This window comes from Ixodes scapularis, unplaced genomic scaffold (assembly GCF_016920785.2).
Source record: "Ixodes scapularis isolate PalLabHiFi unplaced genomic scaffold, ASM1692078v2 PGA_scaffold4__175_contigs__length_147842914, whole genome shotgun sequence".
NCBI lineage: Eukaryota > Metazoa > Arthropoda > Arachnida > Ixodida > Ixodidae > Ixodes > Ixodes scapularis.
Window position 1 is genome coordinate 68,461,983 of NW_024609879.1, and position 16,424 is coordinate 68,478,406.

General features: G+C 49.7%; 1 protein-coding gene and 2 pseudogenes across 1 annotated transcript in view; 2 read left to right on the forward strand and 1 right to left on the reverse strand.

Annotated features, from left to right (window-relative positions):
- Positions 1-2,967, reverse strand: part of LOC120844749 (galanin-like G-protein coupled receptor npr-9) — a 103,439-nt gene extending 100,472 nt beyond the window's left edge. Inside the window, exon 1 of the mRNA XM_042293589.1 lies at positions 2,935-2,967. Within this exon, the coding sequence (XP_042149523.1) occupies positions 2,935-2,967 (33 nt within the window). The remainder of the gene's footprint in view (positions 1-2,934) is intronic.
- Positions 2,968-4,082: 1,115 nt separating this feature from the next.
- On the forward strand, positions 4,083-5,870 carry LOC115330123 (annotated as a pseudogene).
- A 5,991-nt stretch (positions 5,871-11,861) lies between these two features.
- LOC115313966 lies at positions 11,862-14,022 on the forward strand (annotated as a pseudogene).
- The last annotated feature ends 2,402 nt before the right edge of the window (positions 14,023-16,424 follow it).

Consider the following 16,424-nt stretch of genomic DNA (forward strand, 5'->3'; position numbering starts at 1 on the left):
CAACTCCTCATGGCAAACCACCACCGCTTGGTAAAAGGGTGGTGCTCTGCACTCGGTTAAAGGTTACCCAACCGTGCAAGGAAAAAGCACTCGGCGCGAGGGCCCTAGACAATAAAGAGCCAGAAACCGTGCAGGATGGACTGTTTCATCTAACACCCCAAGAACAGTGCAGAGGGAGAGCAGGAGGCAGGCAGTGTCGACGCAGGGCATGCCCTTGCCGACTAGTGACGTGGGAAGGAGGAGTACCGACCTGGTCATTAGCTCAGTGCCCCTGCTCCAGTAAAACTGGAAGAGACATGAGGAAACCCGCCGGGTGAACCGGGGACGGGGAAGTGCAACGTGAGCGCCATAGAAAACTTGCCCACAAAACGTAGCTCTTACTAGGTAAGCTCTGTCGCGAAGGGAACGCGTAAAGGTGCCCGCAACAGCAACCTGACTTTCAGGCGCGGAGGCTGCACCCCCCCCCCCTCCCCCTCCCCCTTCCCCCCCCCCCCCCCCCCCCCCCCCCCCCCCGCCCCACGTGCGGCATGCCACTCCACGAGAGTTCAAAAGCACGCCGACACCCCAAAGCTCGTTCACGACCTGGATGCCCGCAGGTGAAGTGGGAGGGGAACGTCACAACCCTTCCAAAAATAACGGTTTGAAGTCAATCCGGAAAACTAAATTTGGTTTAAAATCAATCCGGAGACTGTCCGAGAAGAGACACGAGGTTTGCACAAACCGGGATTTTTCGACTCCGGTTTAAAGTCAAACCGTAGAAAATCTAGATAGACAATCTCCGGTTTGTACGAAAACCTGGGGAGACAATCTCCGAATTGAACAAAGCGGACATTGACAACTCCGGTTAAAGAGCGAACCGGAGAAATTCCGGACGGACGACCCCCGTTTGCACAAACCGGATGTCAACAACTCAAGTTCGAAAGCAATCTGGAGAATGTTTGGACTAAAATCTCCGGTTTCCAGAAACGGTTCTTTGCCAAATTCAGTTGAAGAAAAAAAAATAACTGGACAAGTCTGAACAAATAACATTCAGATCGCACACCCCAAACATTGACAAGTCCGGTTGTTGGAACTAATGCAACTAGGGACGAACTGCGTGAGGATGCAGCTAATTAATGCAAATTGACAGACGGCGCCGAAGCGGAATATCACGGCGTAATCGTCCCTCTTTCTTTTTACGAGCCATCGAAAAAAAAAAGAAGAAAAAAGTGAACATTGTGAATGTCTTCTGCGTTTCGTTCCGATTCTCAATAGACCGACACGCGCCGCCTCTCTGTTTACCTACACGACCGGAAGGCCGCGTATACGGAGAAGCTCAGTGGGCAGAAACGGCGAGGCTCTCCATGTTTTGGACATTGCGTTCTATGGCGTACGCTCATTGTTGATGTTGTAGAGACGCTTCTAACTTTATTTGTACGTCGTATTTCCTGCCAACGTATGTCGTAAGTTATGCCCAACTATTTGAGCTCGCTACTCGAGCCTAAACGGCAGCGGTATCGAGACAACGTGTGCTTGGAGTACGTTGTCTTCGCCGATCTGTATCTCGTAAACAAGGCCTGTTGGAGTTCCAACGTGAAGGGGCTGCCACGGACGTCGACGGCTAACGCCGTCGTTTATGTAGTTTTTCGACAAGCCAGTTGACGGCCGACACGGTGCAGGTCTACAACTCGCTCAAGGCCTGCAATTACTTCGAGCCGCTTTCCGCGCTGCCGGCGGGATCAGCAGACATGGGTCTGCTGAAGTGTATTTATTAATTGATTAACTGCACAGAGCGTCTTTAAGTCAAGTTATAATATTTTCCTTACCTTCATTACCACAAGGTATGACAAGCGGTAACGCTTTGTCCGTTCTGCAGTGTTGGCGGTAAAGCCTTACAAGTAACGCCGTCACCGGGAACGAGTTAATTTTTTCAGTAACGTAGTAACCTACTCGTTACTTCTTCAAAACAGTAACGTGTAACGTACTTACGTTACTATTTCAACTAACGTGTAACGTAGTTACGTTACTCGTTACTACTTTCCGAATTTTAAAAAAATTACACTTCAAACTTTTCTGTGCTTTAAGGCGTGAATAAGCCATGTGAACTTTTGTTAAGTTTCCGTCGTTTTTTCTTGTGAGTGTATAGGTGAAACCGTAAAGATAAATATAGTAATTATGTTCAGTTTCTATATGGATATAATATTTCTCGAAATATGAGCTTGTACGAAAAATAAGCTGTACCATGAAAACAGTAAAACCAGTTAAATCATAGTTAAAAAAGTAACGCACAACTAACCTGCGCTACTTTTTACTGGTACTGGTAACGTGTTCCTTTCATTCCGATGTAACGTAGGTTGTTAAGCTTTACTTTATTTGGAAATGACGAGCAACGTATTTCGTTACTTTCTTCGGTAACGCCTACAACACGGCGGCTCTGTCGCCTGTCTCCTTCCGCTTGGTAGCACAGGCGTAGCGAGCCTCCGACTAGCGCTTGGCCGGCGCTTTGTGCGCGAACACCGTGGGAACAAAATCCCGGTGGTGTCGATTAGACCACGGTTTTCATGCACATAAGCAAGCCTCAGGACGGAGATTGAAATGGAAGCCAGACTTGCCTTCAAGAAATTGCTTGCCGCACAAACGGTCGTTCGCGCGAGGCGATCATTCTTTTCGACCTACGGATATTATCCACCTTCAGCGCCTTTCAGAGTCTGCCGGGAACTTGTGGAAACTCACCCTGCTACTTTTTCTGTACCTTCCGCCGCAATTAATGGCCACACAACTTTGCGGCATGTTGAAATGCAATGACGCCTAGGCGAAACGTGCGCCCTTCTGCCCGCACCACCCGGCTCCGGCGCGATCGCAGCGCCGCTGCAGCTCCGTGAAGTCAAGCCCGCGTGTCGGTCTATAGACACTGCGTGATAAATGTGTCTAGCTGTCAAATGATGCTATACCAACCGCGGATATAGCTACCACAACCGATGGTGACATACCCGCTACCATCGCTTGGAGGCGGGTATGTCGACGGGTCATTTTTGGTTTCCGTAAATTACAAACTGCATTTGTTTCTTCTCTGATCTAAAATACTGAGCAAAAACTACCTTTATAAGTATTTAAAACTGTTCGCGCCACTTATATTTTGTATTTGGACTAAAGAGAAGCTTTCAGCGGCTCTGACCAGTAGTAAGCCCAGGATTAAAGACTTCACAATTTGCGCGCTTTCGGCACCGCGGGTCGACCCCGTAGTTGAAGGAGGTTTCCGCGTCGTCCCGTTAAAATACGATGCACTGATATTTAGTTACCCTCTCCGTGCCCACCGGCTTGCCCGAACCTCAAGAGACGTGGAAGCCGCAAAAAAGGTACACGCTTATATATGATTGTCGGGTCTCTTTAAGCTGAGACTGCAGCCAATGGCAATAGCAGGAGAGCTCGAGGTCACTGATTTGTCGCGTTCTTCCGCACAAAGATCGCTGATCGTAGAACAGCGATGCTAGATTACCTCAGTTGTCGTACTCCAGCGGTAAAGGGTCCCCATCTCTCACTTCAGTCCGTCTCCCGTTGTTCGGAGCGCCATCTAGATTTTAATTTCATAACTCTGTGTTCCATAATATACGGCGGAACGCCATCTAGACGCTGTACTTTGAAAGGTGCGTATTCAATAGAATACACTGCAGTTAGCATAGGAGCTGTCCGGCGCGTCGAATAACGGGAGGTGAGTCGTGGTGAGGCGACTCGCCGCTGCTCACGCAAACGGTGTCTATGAGCAGTTTACAAATAGCTAATCTTATAATGTTTCCCTAGAAGAGGAGGACGGCGACAAAGTGCGAGTAAGTGGACGGGCTTCTCATCAATCCTGCTCTTATGCCAATTAACTCCGTGTTAATTTACAGTTACCGCGGTATAATTGATACCAAAGTGTGCGCGAAGGTGCGGGGCATCGACCGGTAGCAGTTTTGACCAAGCGCTACGTGATTTTCTTGATTTACGAGGACCTTCCTCTGGTGCGGTGCGGACTTTTCGGTAAGCCTAACGTAGGCCTACCACCAGGAAAGCCACCGGTAGCGACGGGCCCGGCCGTTAGGCATAGTTCGGCGACGAGTGCGACCAAGATGGCGTCCAAAATGGAAGTGGCCACGTCGATGGGTGACAACATGGCGTCAACGCTGAGCATCGGCAATTTTGGTGGGTGCACGTACATCGAAGTTCACGGAGAGGACATTACACCGGAAGAAGCCGAAGGCTGGCCGACCTCCGGCAAGCGCATCAAGCAGATTATTGCCGGCGAGAAAAACGGGGAGTCCGCCGCCATTACTCGCCAGCCTAGACCCAAGGCCAGGGCTAGCTTCGCTAAGAGAGTTGCAGCTTCGGTAACGAAAGCGGCGAGAATGCCGATATACATGCCGAAAGAAGACACCAAGATAGTCATGAGACCACGTGGCGGTCTCAACGTAGGCAGAACGAAGGTTTGAATTATCATGTCGGTCGTCATGACGGCGGCTCGAGTAACGAAGGAAGAAGCCAAAGCAGACACCATCTGCGTGAACGCGCAGCAAAACATCATCGTGGTCAGCACCCCGGACGAGAGGCGCGCCAAGCTGTACTCTAAGGTCAAAGCCTTTAACATAAGTGGCAGGACATAGGAAGTGAGCGCCTACCGAACGGCGCCGGACGGCACGGTCAAGGGAGTCATCCGAGGCATAGCCGTAGATGACACCCCGGAAGAGGTAGCCGAAAACATCGTGAACCCGTACAACCCCCTAGCGGTGGAGGCGCACGGAATCGGCAATACAACCATGGTGATAGTACTGATCGCAGGACAGAAAGTACCAAACTACGTCAAGTATTGCTCGATATTAGTCAGGTGCGGGCTTTACCGCAAGCACTTTAACGTGTGCAAACAATGAGGCAGGGTCGGCCATAGAAGAGACGTATGCCCGAATCCCAACACCAGAGTGTGCTTCGGCTGCGGAATCGCGAATCCCACCGAGGGTCACGAACGCGAATGCAAGCCCAAGTGCAGGCTCTGCGGGGACAGCATCCAACGGGCGAGAGGGAATGCAAAAACAAGTACAAGATGCCGTACGTGGTCAAGAAACGGCAAAGGGAACGCAAGATGGAAGCCATGCAGCAACAACCGGATCCGGAAAGCTGTCTAGAGACCCCGCGGGGATTCGAGGCAGCGCGACAGCGGCCGCAAAAGGAACCACAGCAAGAGAGGCAGGAGCGCCAGCCGCCGCAGACCGTCGCAGGCGAGGGAGAGAGCCACCTGGGCCGACGCAGTCACGGTAAACATGGCAGAGACGAGACAAACATCAGCGCAAAACACCGAGAAGAAGATCCAAGAAAAGAATGGGGTGGTGAAAGCCCTGAGAGACGAGAACGAGAAGATAAAGCGGAAAATCGCCGAACAGGACGCAGCCATCAAGGAAATCAACGAGAAGCTAACGACATTAATTGCAAAACAGCAGCAAAAGCAGCAGCAGCTGCCGAAGCCCGCACAAGAGAGGAAACAAGAAGAGATGACCGCGGATGGAATCAGAGGTCGAGGTGGACCCGAGAACCACGAAAGCGGCGGGATCGGCTCCCAAGAGGAGAGCCACAGAGGGCGCCAAGGAACGAAAGATAACGGAGAGAATCGAAAAGCAGGACGACGACTCGACCATCTTAAGGCGACCAGCAAGGTAACTAACGAACGCCTCACCGCGCTCGAGCAAACGGTTCAGCAGATGACAACGAACGTACAGAGCACAATCCAGAACATGATAGCGCAGATGCAAGCACAGCTGCAGGCGCACATACAGGCGCAAATGCAAAGTATGGAAGCACAGATCATCGCCAAACTGCAGCAATCATGGACGGGACAGCACGTACAGCAGCAACCACACAGCCAGTGAGAGACCTCTTGGTCTGGCACTGGAACTGTAATGGCTTTACCGGCAAGAAAGCGGTGCTGCAGCAACACTTGAAGCACCTAACGAGGAAACCAGACGTCATAATGATTCAAGAAACACTCAGCGAAAAGACGCCGAGACTCCCGTGCTACCGGTCGCACGACAGCCCGCCGAGCACAAGGGACGCGTCCAAGGGCAAGGGCAGAGGGGTCTGCACCTTCGTTAGGAAAGGGACCACCTTCATCGAACACGAACTGATCAGCAAAAGCGCCATCGAACACTGCACGGATGAAATAATCGCGGGCCGGAAGAGGAAGGAAGGAAGGAGAGCACTTTCCTGGTGAACGTCTACAGCAATCCGTCTCACGGACAACAGAAGTTCAAGGCACTATTCCGCAACGCGAGTAGAGTCGCGGGGAACAATACGCTCGTAGTGTGCGGATACTTTAACGCTCCGAACCAAGACTGGGGCTACCAAAGAACGACGGTCAAGGGGAGGGAGCTGATGCAAGATGCCACCGACGTGGGACCGAACCTAAACATGGATCCAGCCTTTCCCACCAGGATCGGCACATCGGTTACGAGAGACACCATTCCGGATCTTACCTTCGTCAAACCCGACGGAAGATCGAGAGAAGCGGAATGGAGAAACACGGGCCAAGAGCTAGGCAGTGATCACTACATTGTAGAGGTCGTCGTACCGCTCAAAGGACAAGGCAATACCGGCATAAGGAAGCATCGCATTACGGACTGGGATGCCTTTCGACCGGCACTACCCGCGGTACAACTGGACCTTACGGATATCGAGCAATGGGCGGCTAACGTCGTGGAGACGACGGAAAGAGCCACCAAAGAGCTGGAGACGGACGAACGGACAGAGAAGATGGACAGTCGGCTGGCCCACGGTGGCTCTGCAAGGATGACGGCCACAAACCCGTTCCTCTTTTTCATGCAGGTGCTGACCACATTTTCGCTTGGTCATCTTACGGAGGACCATCGATATTCTGCCTTTCGTGACGAACGCTTTACTGTGATAGACGCCCCAACAGCGAAGCTGCTGCCGACGTCGTACCATGGACTGGATACTTCTGTGCAACTACGTTTCCTCGGCTATCTTCACAAATCGTCAACGCCATCGACGGATGCATCAACGGCACTGGATCGTATAAAGGCGATTCCCCGGGAACATACGCTTCGTGGGCACGGTGGCTCTGCAAGGATGACGGCCACAAACCCGTTCCTGTTTTTCATGCAGGTGCTGACCACATTTTCGCTTGGTCATCTTACGGAGGACCATTGATATTCTGCCTTTCGTGACGAACGCTTTACTGTGATAGACGCCCCAACAGCGAAGCTGCTGCCGACGTCGTACCATGGACTGGATACTTCTGTGCAACTACGTTTCCTCGGCTATCTTCACAAATTGTCAACGCCATCGACGGATGCATCAACGGCACTGGATCGCATAAAGGCGATTCCCCGGGAACATACGCTTCGTGGGCACGGTGGCTCTGCAAGGATGACGGCCACAAACCCGTTCCTGTTTTTCATGCAGGTAAGAGGGGGTCACACATCTTCGATTAGAAGTGACGACGTTTGCTTAGTCCTGCTGCCGTGCCCACGGAGCCAACTTGCTGTTTTGTGCACTGTTTTCAAACTGTTGAAAAAGCTTCTTATGCTCTGCGGAGACGTTGAGAGCAACCCCGGCCCTATTACCCTTGAGGATGTAATGATTAAGCTGAACGCAATAGGTAGCGAGCTCAATGAAATCAAAACAAACCAACAAACCACGTCGATTAGGTTAGACAATATTGAAGCCAGCCTCAAAGAGCTAGGAATGATGCAAAAAAAACTTGATACTTGCGTCGCGAATGTACAGCCTCTGGAAACCAGTCTAAACGACCTCAAACTCAAGTATGACGACTTAGATAACCGTAGTCGTAGGAACAACTTAATAATTTATGGAATTGAAGAATCTGGACGCAATGACAGCAGCACTCTTGAAGCAAGGGTAATGAAAAAAATAATAGAAGATCGCTTGCAGCTACAACCTGTACCTATCGAAAGAATTCACCGCATCGGTAAATTCTCGCTTGAAAAGCCCCGCCCCGTCATCTTGAAACTTTTAGATTTTCGAGACACAATGAAAATCCTACGAAACTGTCAGAAGCTTAAAGGATCCAAATTCTCGATAAACGAAGACTTTTCGAAAAACGTACAAGAAGTCAGAAAAAAGATGCTAGAGCGAACGAAACCAAACAAAACGTCCGGAGATAAGGTCACTCTACGCTTCGACAAAGTGAAAATAAATGACCAAATGTACGCATGGGATGAAAACAAAAACGACATCACTCCCCTGCCTGGAAGCAGTACCCACAAATGACGGCGTCCGAGGGATGATACTAAAAAGTCTGCAATAAAAATACTAAACGTTAACGCAAGAAGCCTGTTGAACAAATTGGAAAAGCTTGAAGCCATAACCATGACTCACGATCCAGATGTTTTGATAGTGACGGAAACCTGGCTTTCGTCGTATATTCAAGATAACGAGCTTGATATTCCCAACTACTTAGTAATAAGAAAAGATCGACAGTCACGCGGCGGTGGGATAGCTATCTTGTACAAAACGTGTTTTAAAGCCACGCCGATGCCGGACGTGACGGGCATTGAGTCACTGTGGTGTAGACTTTGGTTTAATGATTTTACCCTGTACGTTGGTGCTGCTTACAGGCCCCCAAACGAAACGGCTGATTTTTTTGACATTCTGTATAAGTACATGCAATCGAACGTTCAGCCAAATGATAAAATAATACTGGCGGGCGATTTCAACCTGCCTGAAATTACTTGGCCCGAACCTCAAGACCCCTTAGCATGCCTTGACGGAACAAATCCTATGTGCGATATTTGCTTTAGTTATGAGTTGACCCAGATTGTGTCAGACTTTACGCGTACACAGGCTTCCTCACAGAGTGTCCTGGACCTGATATTCGTGAGCGGCTACTTTCTAAAAGAACTAGACGTGAACATCGTTGACGGAATATCTGACCATGACATTGTGGTAGCCTCGCTTAGACTAGATACGGTGCCAAAAAATACAAGCAAAGTTATTCAAGTTTTAGACTTAAATCGTGCTAATGATGTAGCCATCCTGGATTGTTTCGATTTTCACTTTGACCCTTTTTATGAACTTTCCCTACGATCAGATAGTTCCACAAATGACCTTTGGAATTCCTTCAAGTCAATAATTTCCCATTGTATGAATACCTATATTCCAACTAAAATCAAAAGAACCGCTAAGCGAAATCCTTGGATAACGCGTGAAATTATTCATACTAAGCGAAACATTAACAGACTCCAAAAACAAACAAAGATTACGAAAAATGCATCGAAGAAAGAACAAATCACGAACTTAACTAAAGAACTCGGGAGCAAAATAAAGTGCGCTAAAAAGAAGTTTTACAACGAAACTCTTTATTCCTTCATCAAAACAGCCCCAGATAAATTTTAGAGGTATATAAATTCGCGCGCAAAAGGAAAAAAGGATACAGAAATCGCCAATAGCCTGGAGAAGGCAAACAACTTCAATGATTATTTCCTTTCAGTTTTTACACGCGACAACGGCGTTATGCCACGCTACATGAATATGCAATTACAAGATACCGTGGGCAACATAACAATATCTGAGGCCGGCATACTCTGTCTTCTTCTTAATCTTGACCCTAAAAAAAGTGCCGGGCCAGATAATATTACAAACGCATTTCTGATAAGGTACGCAGAATGAGTGTCAAAATACTTATCACTAATATATAGGAAATCGCTGCAAGAATCAAAAATTCCACCCGACTGGAAGCAAGCTAAAGTTATCCCAATTCATAAATCGGGCAGTAGAGAGAGCATTTCAAATTATAGGCCCATTTCGCTTACATCAACATGTTGCAAATTATTGGAACATGTTATTCTAAAGCATATCACTGCTTTCGTCGAAGAAAACAACGTTTTAGGTGTATGCCAGCACAGTTTTCGATCCGGATTGTCAACCATCACCCAGTTAATTGAAAGCGTGCACGACTTTTCCTCGGTTATAAATCGAAGAAGCCAAGTGGATGTCATTTTTCTAGACCTGTCAAAAGCGTTTGACAGAGTCTCCCACAACAAACTAATTTTCAAGTTAACGAAAATCCTAGGCGACGGACAAGTTGTAAATTGGATTATAGACTACCTCTCTGGACGATCTCAATTCGTGAAATTTAACGGAAATAGCTCAGCTAATAAGGCCGTGTGTTCAGGAGTACCTCAAGGTTCAGTACTCTCCCCCCTCCTCTTCCTGCTCTATATTAATGATATAACTGATAACATCGACATTAACGTTAGACTCTTTGCTGACGATTGCATAATATATTCTGAAATAACAAATTCTTCGGACCACTTAAAAATACAAAGCGTGCTAGACAAGATCTCAGACTGGTGTAAAGAATGGCAGATGCTTATTAATACAGACAAAACAGTAGCCATTTCCATAAGTAGAAAAAAAACATATTTAATCATTCTTATAAGATCAATGGAAACAATATACAAAACGTTCATGAGTTCAAGTACTTAGGTGTCCTGTTCACAAGTGATCTTGACTGGGGCATGCACATAGACGCAGTGACCAAAAAAGCGCTAACGAAATTATGGTGCATAAGAAGGCGATTAAAATACGCTTCCCGCGATACCAAACTGTTGGCCTACACGACACTTATTCGGCCTGTGCTTGAATATGCCAGCCCTGTTTGGTTCCCCTTCACAAAAACTAACATACAAAAATTAGACAAAGTGCAAAGGCTCGCTGTAAGGTTTATTACTAATAAGTTTGGCACGCGAGATTCACCATCTGAGCTGTGTAGAGTGCTCGGCGTGCAGCCCTTAGAAATAAGAGCTAAGCTCACGAGATTAAAATTAATTTACCAAATAGCCAATAACTTGACTAAAATAGAAAAGTCTAAATACCTTATTCCCCACGATGGAAGAGAAACCCGTTCAAACCATGGGAAATTATTCAGGGAGTTCCAACCTAAAAATAATTGCTTTAAATTTTCATTTTTTCCGCTAGCAGTCCAGGAATGGAACAGTTTGCCCCGACACGTTGTTCACGCTAGCTCGCTGAAACAGTTCATGGATGATGTCGAAGCGCTCATGATGTGAACATACTATGTCTCATCCACTCCGTTTGTTTCATATACTTTTTATCCTCTGTATAACTGTTTTTTCTGCACTATGGTTATGCATCTGTGTTTTTTGTACCACCCTACAAAAATCCTCATATGAGGATTAGTAGTATCGATAAATAAATAAATAGAAGCCAAGCAGTCCATAAAGGCGAGGTGGCAGAAGCAACGAACCAACCGACGTCTGAGGAGGAAGATCGGCGAGCTCAACCGGCAGATCGAGGCCCACTGCAAGGTGCGATGCACCCAACAATGGAACGAGGCCTGCAACGAAGCTGACGGACAGATACACAAGGGCAAGACGTGGAACATGCTGCGGCACCTTCTCGACGACACTAAGACCAAGGGCCACCAACACAACAACCTGGCCAGGATCCTACACAGGGCAATCCGCGAACACGGGGAGGGCGAGGTTAAGCGGCGCTTGGACGCCAAGTACCTACCGACCACCCCCACGGAGAGACACTCGGATTACCAAGGCAACAAGAACGAGGCGCTAGATCGAGCCATCGAGACTTGGGAAGTCAGAGTTGCCCTACAGAATCTCAATGCCAGGTCCGCCGCGGGTCCCGACCGAGTGACGAAGAGAGCGCTCAAAAACCTCAACGAAGCGGCCATCGAAACGCTCACGAACTTTTACAAGTGCTGGCAAAAAGGAAGGCTGCCCAAGCAATGGAAAGCAGCCAAGACGATTCTCTTCCCCAAGCCTGGCAGGCCGCCCAACATAGAGAACCTCAGGCCCATCTCGCTGACTTCGTGCGTGGGAAAGGTCCTCGAGCACGTTCTCATGAACAGGTGGCAGTGTTACCTGGAAGAATCGGAGCTCTACCCAAATTCCATCATTGGGTTTCGGAACAAGCTCGGGACGCAAGACGCCATGATCTTACTGAAGAGCGATCATCGACAATATGACGGGCACCAAGGACAACAGAGCCACACACTGGCTGGACTTGCAGAGCGCCTTCGATAACTGAGGCACTCGGCTATCCTGGCCCAAGTATCCAGGCTAAACATGGGCAGGAGGACATACGATTACATCAAAGACTTCCTGACAGAACGGAGCACCAAAATCTGCACGGGAGACCTGCAGCTCGAAGAGAAGAAGCTGGGCGGCGTCGGAACCCCACAGGGCTCGGTGGTCTCCCCGTTACTCTTCAACCTCGTGATGATCGGGGTGGCCATCCAGCTAGAAAGAGTAGCGGGAGTCCGGTACACCATCTACGCCGACGACCTTACGCTATGGGTACCGGGAGGAAGCGACGGACACATCGACACAACGCTGCAAGAAGCGGTCAACGCCATTGAGGAGCAGCTGGACGGCTCGGGACTCGTCTGCTCTCCGACCAAGTCAGAGATGCTGGTGATTCCACCGAAAGGAGCGGGCAGGAAACGAAAGAATATAGAAGTCAAGTACGAGCGTCCCAAGATCATGGTGAAGACGGCAGGACGACAAGAAATACCGAAGGTCGAGAAGATTCGAGTCCTCGGGCTGCTCATCGAGCGAAACCGAGTCAACGGTGAAACGGTGAACAAGCTCGCGGGCAAAGCGGCCGCGGCAATGAGAGTCATCAAGAGGGTGTCCAACAGAAGATCGGGGATGAAGGAGGAGAGCCTGACCAGGCTTGTTCAATCCTTCGCAGTCAGCCACATAACGTACGTAGCCGCCTTCCACAACTGGAGGCCAAGTGAACGTAACAAGATAGACGTCACCATACGCAAGACGTATAAGGCGGCACTCGGTCTTCTCGGGAGCACGAGAACGGAAAACTTCATGGCGTTGGGAGTCCACAACACGCCGGACGAAATAGCCGAGGCACAGAGAACGGCGCAACTGGGGCGTCTCACTGAAACAAGAATCGGAAGACAGATTTTGCGGGACCTTGGCCTCGAGCCGAGGGAAGGAGAGCAGCAGACCAGCGTACCTATACCGGATAGCATCAACAGAAAGCTCAGGGTCTGCCCGATCCCTAGGAACGTGGACCCCGAGCACAACAATGAGCGAAGGTTGGCGAGGGCCAAGGCTCTCGTGGACCTCCACGCCAGAGAAGAAGGGGCCTTCTGCGTGGACGCGACGGAGTATCGAGGAAGCAGCGACGCATACGCGGCGGTGGTCGTCGGGGCATCGACGGGTGCAACGAAGACCGCGGCGAGCGTCCGGACTCTAGAAGCGCACCGGGCGGAAGAGGTGGCCATCGCCTTGGCCGTCTTCGACCCCGGATGCACCACAGGGTTGTGCGACTCTTGAACGGCAGTGAAGAACTACGCCAAAGGTAGGGTATGGTAGGGTATGTAGTGAGGGCGCGCGCATACTGCGCAAGGCCGAAGACATCGGACGCAAAAGTGCTGTGGCGATCAGGTGGTTTCCGGCTCACATGGGCAGTGACGTGTCGGAACGGGGGAACGCGAACCACAACGGGACGGTCAACCCGGCCGCGCGAGGACTAACCAACCGCGCAGCTGCAAACACGGCCGACTCGGAGTGTTGTTCGCGGTACAGTGCAAAGGACAAGATGACCTCCTTCAACGAAATAGTGAAGTGGTACAGACTAAACAGACAGACTATGCCGCCACCTCATCAGGGGCTTACCAGGAAGGAGGCAGTGCTATACAGACAATTACAGACTGGGTCCTTGCTCACCCCGGTGCTAGCAAAGCACGTGTGTCCCAGTGTGTACGCGAGTGACGTGTGTAGACTGTGCGCGAAGGAGAGAGCTACCGCGGCTCACATCCTTTGGGACTGTAGCGTAAATCCGCGAGAAGCCAGCGAGAAGACGACGATCCCGCCGCAGCTAGAGGCTGCAACGATGAGCTACGATCAAGTGACACAACTCAAGGCCGTCCAGCAGGTCTCGGCAGCTCCAGAGAGGCAGCGACCGAGCGAAACCGGGGAGAAGGGGAGCAGCACCCCCAGGAAGGGGGCGGCGGCCCTCTCGGACCCGCGGAAGTAGCGAGGAAGCAAGACCTCGAGGAGCAGAACGCACGGGACTGACGTAGTGGCCGCGTTGCGGTGAAAGTTCGTCCTCCCTGCGTGGAGGAAGCTTAACCGATTCTGCAGGCATTTTCAGTCAATATGTTCTCTCTCCCTGTCCCTATAAATACATGTTTCAGAACTTGAGCGCGTGCCAGCTCGTGCTTGTAGTTATGCGAAGAGAGTATAGACCTTTCCAAAAAAAGAGCATGTGGCCGGTGCCATCTTCAGTGTTCCGGCGTATAGCGCCTGATTTGTCCGCTTTCCGAAGCGACAAACACGAACGAGCTGGGCTGAGGATATCGCACGCTGGGCAGAGGACTTGTAAATTTTGGAATGGTGTATAGACGCTTTACAGCAGCTGTGCATGGGCGCCGCCATAACTGACCTTCAGTTTTTGTTCCCTCTTATTCCGTTCACTTCACTTCATCATTACCGCAGCAGGACAGGTTATTGCCATTTTAGATGCTACTGTGTTCTTGTGCCCAGCATAGGCCCTTGTGAAAACCCGTCAACGCCCGCTTCAATGGCTTGGCATCTCGGTAAGACAAGAGAAGGGCGGCTATGGCGGCTCAATCTGACGCGTGTGTAAAGCGTCTATAGTAAGCGCCTTTCAGACATCTCCGGAAGCGCATCACCTTCAACTATCCCACGAAAAGCAGAGCTCTACAAGAAAATACCTTAAAAACATATTTCAACAGTGAAACTGCTGCAATAAATTTGAAGCATAGTTTGTGCCTTCTTTTGCTGCAATTTTGTTTTAACAAGGGGTGGGGAAGGGGGGGGGGGGAGGGGGCAGATGCTTTTATCTGTACACCGTTAGCAAAAATAATACGCCCAAACGTGTAAACCGTTGTCCCATAGCGGACACGTCAAAACCTGTTCATCGCCATGTTGTTGATGCTGATGCGGCTGGTGGGACTCTCGCGCCCTCTATCAGCTAAAAATTTTCTGCCACCCTCTTGGACTGTGAGACCCCCTCAGCGCGGTTCTCTACCTGCGGCTTTGAGGTTTTGCATTCGACGTTTTCTAGCCCCTCTTGAAAATTTCCACTTAATTTTTTTATGCGTGCTGCGTACCCTTTTTATATTATCTTCCAGTGTGAGAAATAAGGCTGGTAAGTGCCTGTTATTCAAGCTTTTCTGCTCGAGATTCACGGGAAAGGAAGGAGGTGAAGGAAGTCGAACGGACTGGACGCAATTTTGCGAACATTGTTCTCTTCTTACACCCCCCCCCCCCCCCCCCCCCCCCCCCTCCCTGAGATGAAATGCGTAGAATCATCAGTCATCTCCAAAAATAGTGGTCCGGTGCTTGGGGTGGGAAACGGGTCAGTCGCGTTCGTTCCTTTGCCTTGGTGCTGTTGTGAAAAAAGGAAGCTCTCCCTTAAACGTGTCCCAAAACGAAGTCATCTTGAACTCCGTCTGATCGTCAAGATGTGACTGTCGTCGACTGTTACAGTGTTATTTGAGATATTTTTCAAATAAATTGTATTCAGATACCGCTGCATCGTGCGGTAGGTACAATATATTGTTCGAATGCTAACACTTTCTAAATTGTATGTCCTGTTCTTTGGTAAACACGCTATTTGCGAGCATGAAAAATGCATGCCTTTCCACTTGTTGTAATTTATTTTTGACAGCTTAGCGCCCTGTCGTTTCACATGCGCCGGATCGCGCGGCGCCGTCAAAGCTTATCGTAAAAAAAAAGAAAAACACAAATAACTAGAACTATACTTTTATGTCGCATTCGCTCTGTCGCGCGCGTACCATCCTAATATAGTTTACACTTTTTTTTTTATTTTTTTTTCAAATGTGGTACAATTCTTGCACCATGAAACACAAAATGCAGCGGGAAAGGACTAGAAGTTAGCCGCCAGCAGTGTTTGAAACTGCGTCTACAAAGGCTGCGCCTATCGAAATCACAGTCCACTCGGTTAGGGTTAGCAGGACGCCGGTGAAATTCTAGCCTCAAACCCAGTGACTGGTTAAAAAACGGTTTGCTGCCCCTCGGGTTGACTGTTTCTTGGCAACAGGCGAGAGACTATGTCTTTTATACGCAGTAAACAGTCTCCAAGCGGCGGCCGTGGCTACGTGGAAAGGTACGCATACCCGCAGGCGATATGAAGGTGAACGCCGGACCGTCGACCGGCCCATGCTATCAGCGCCATGACGAGGCTGCCGTCACGGCTAGCTTTCTTATCGCCTGCAGGCGGCCGAGAGTAAGTGCCTAAATCGATCGCTGTTCTCAGCTCTGCTGCTACTCCCCGCAGAGAGCACGAGGATTGCGGAAGGAGCCTTTCAGACGCTGTCGGTAGACAATGTGATTTAGTAGTTTTTCGTTGTAATATGTGCCACACCGGAAGGCTGCGGAACAAATCAATAA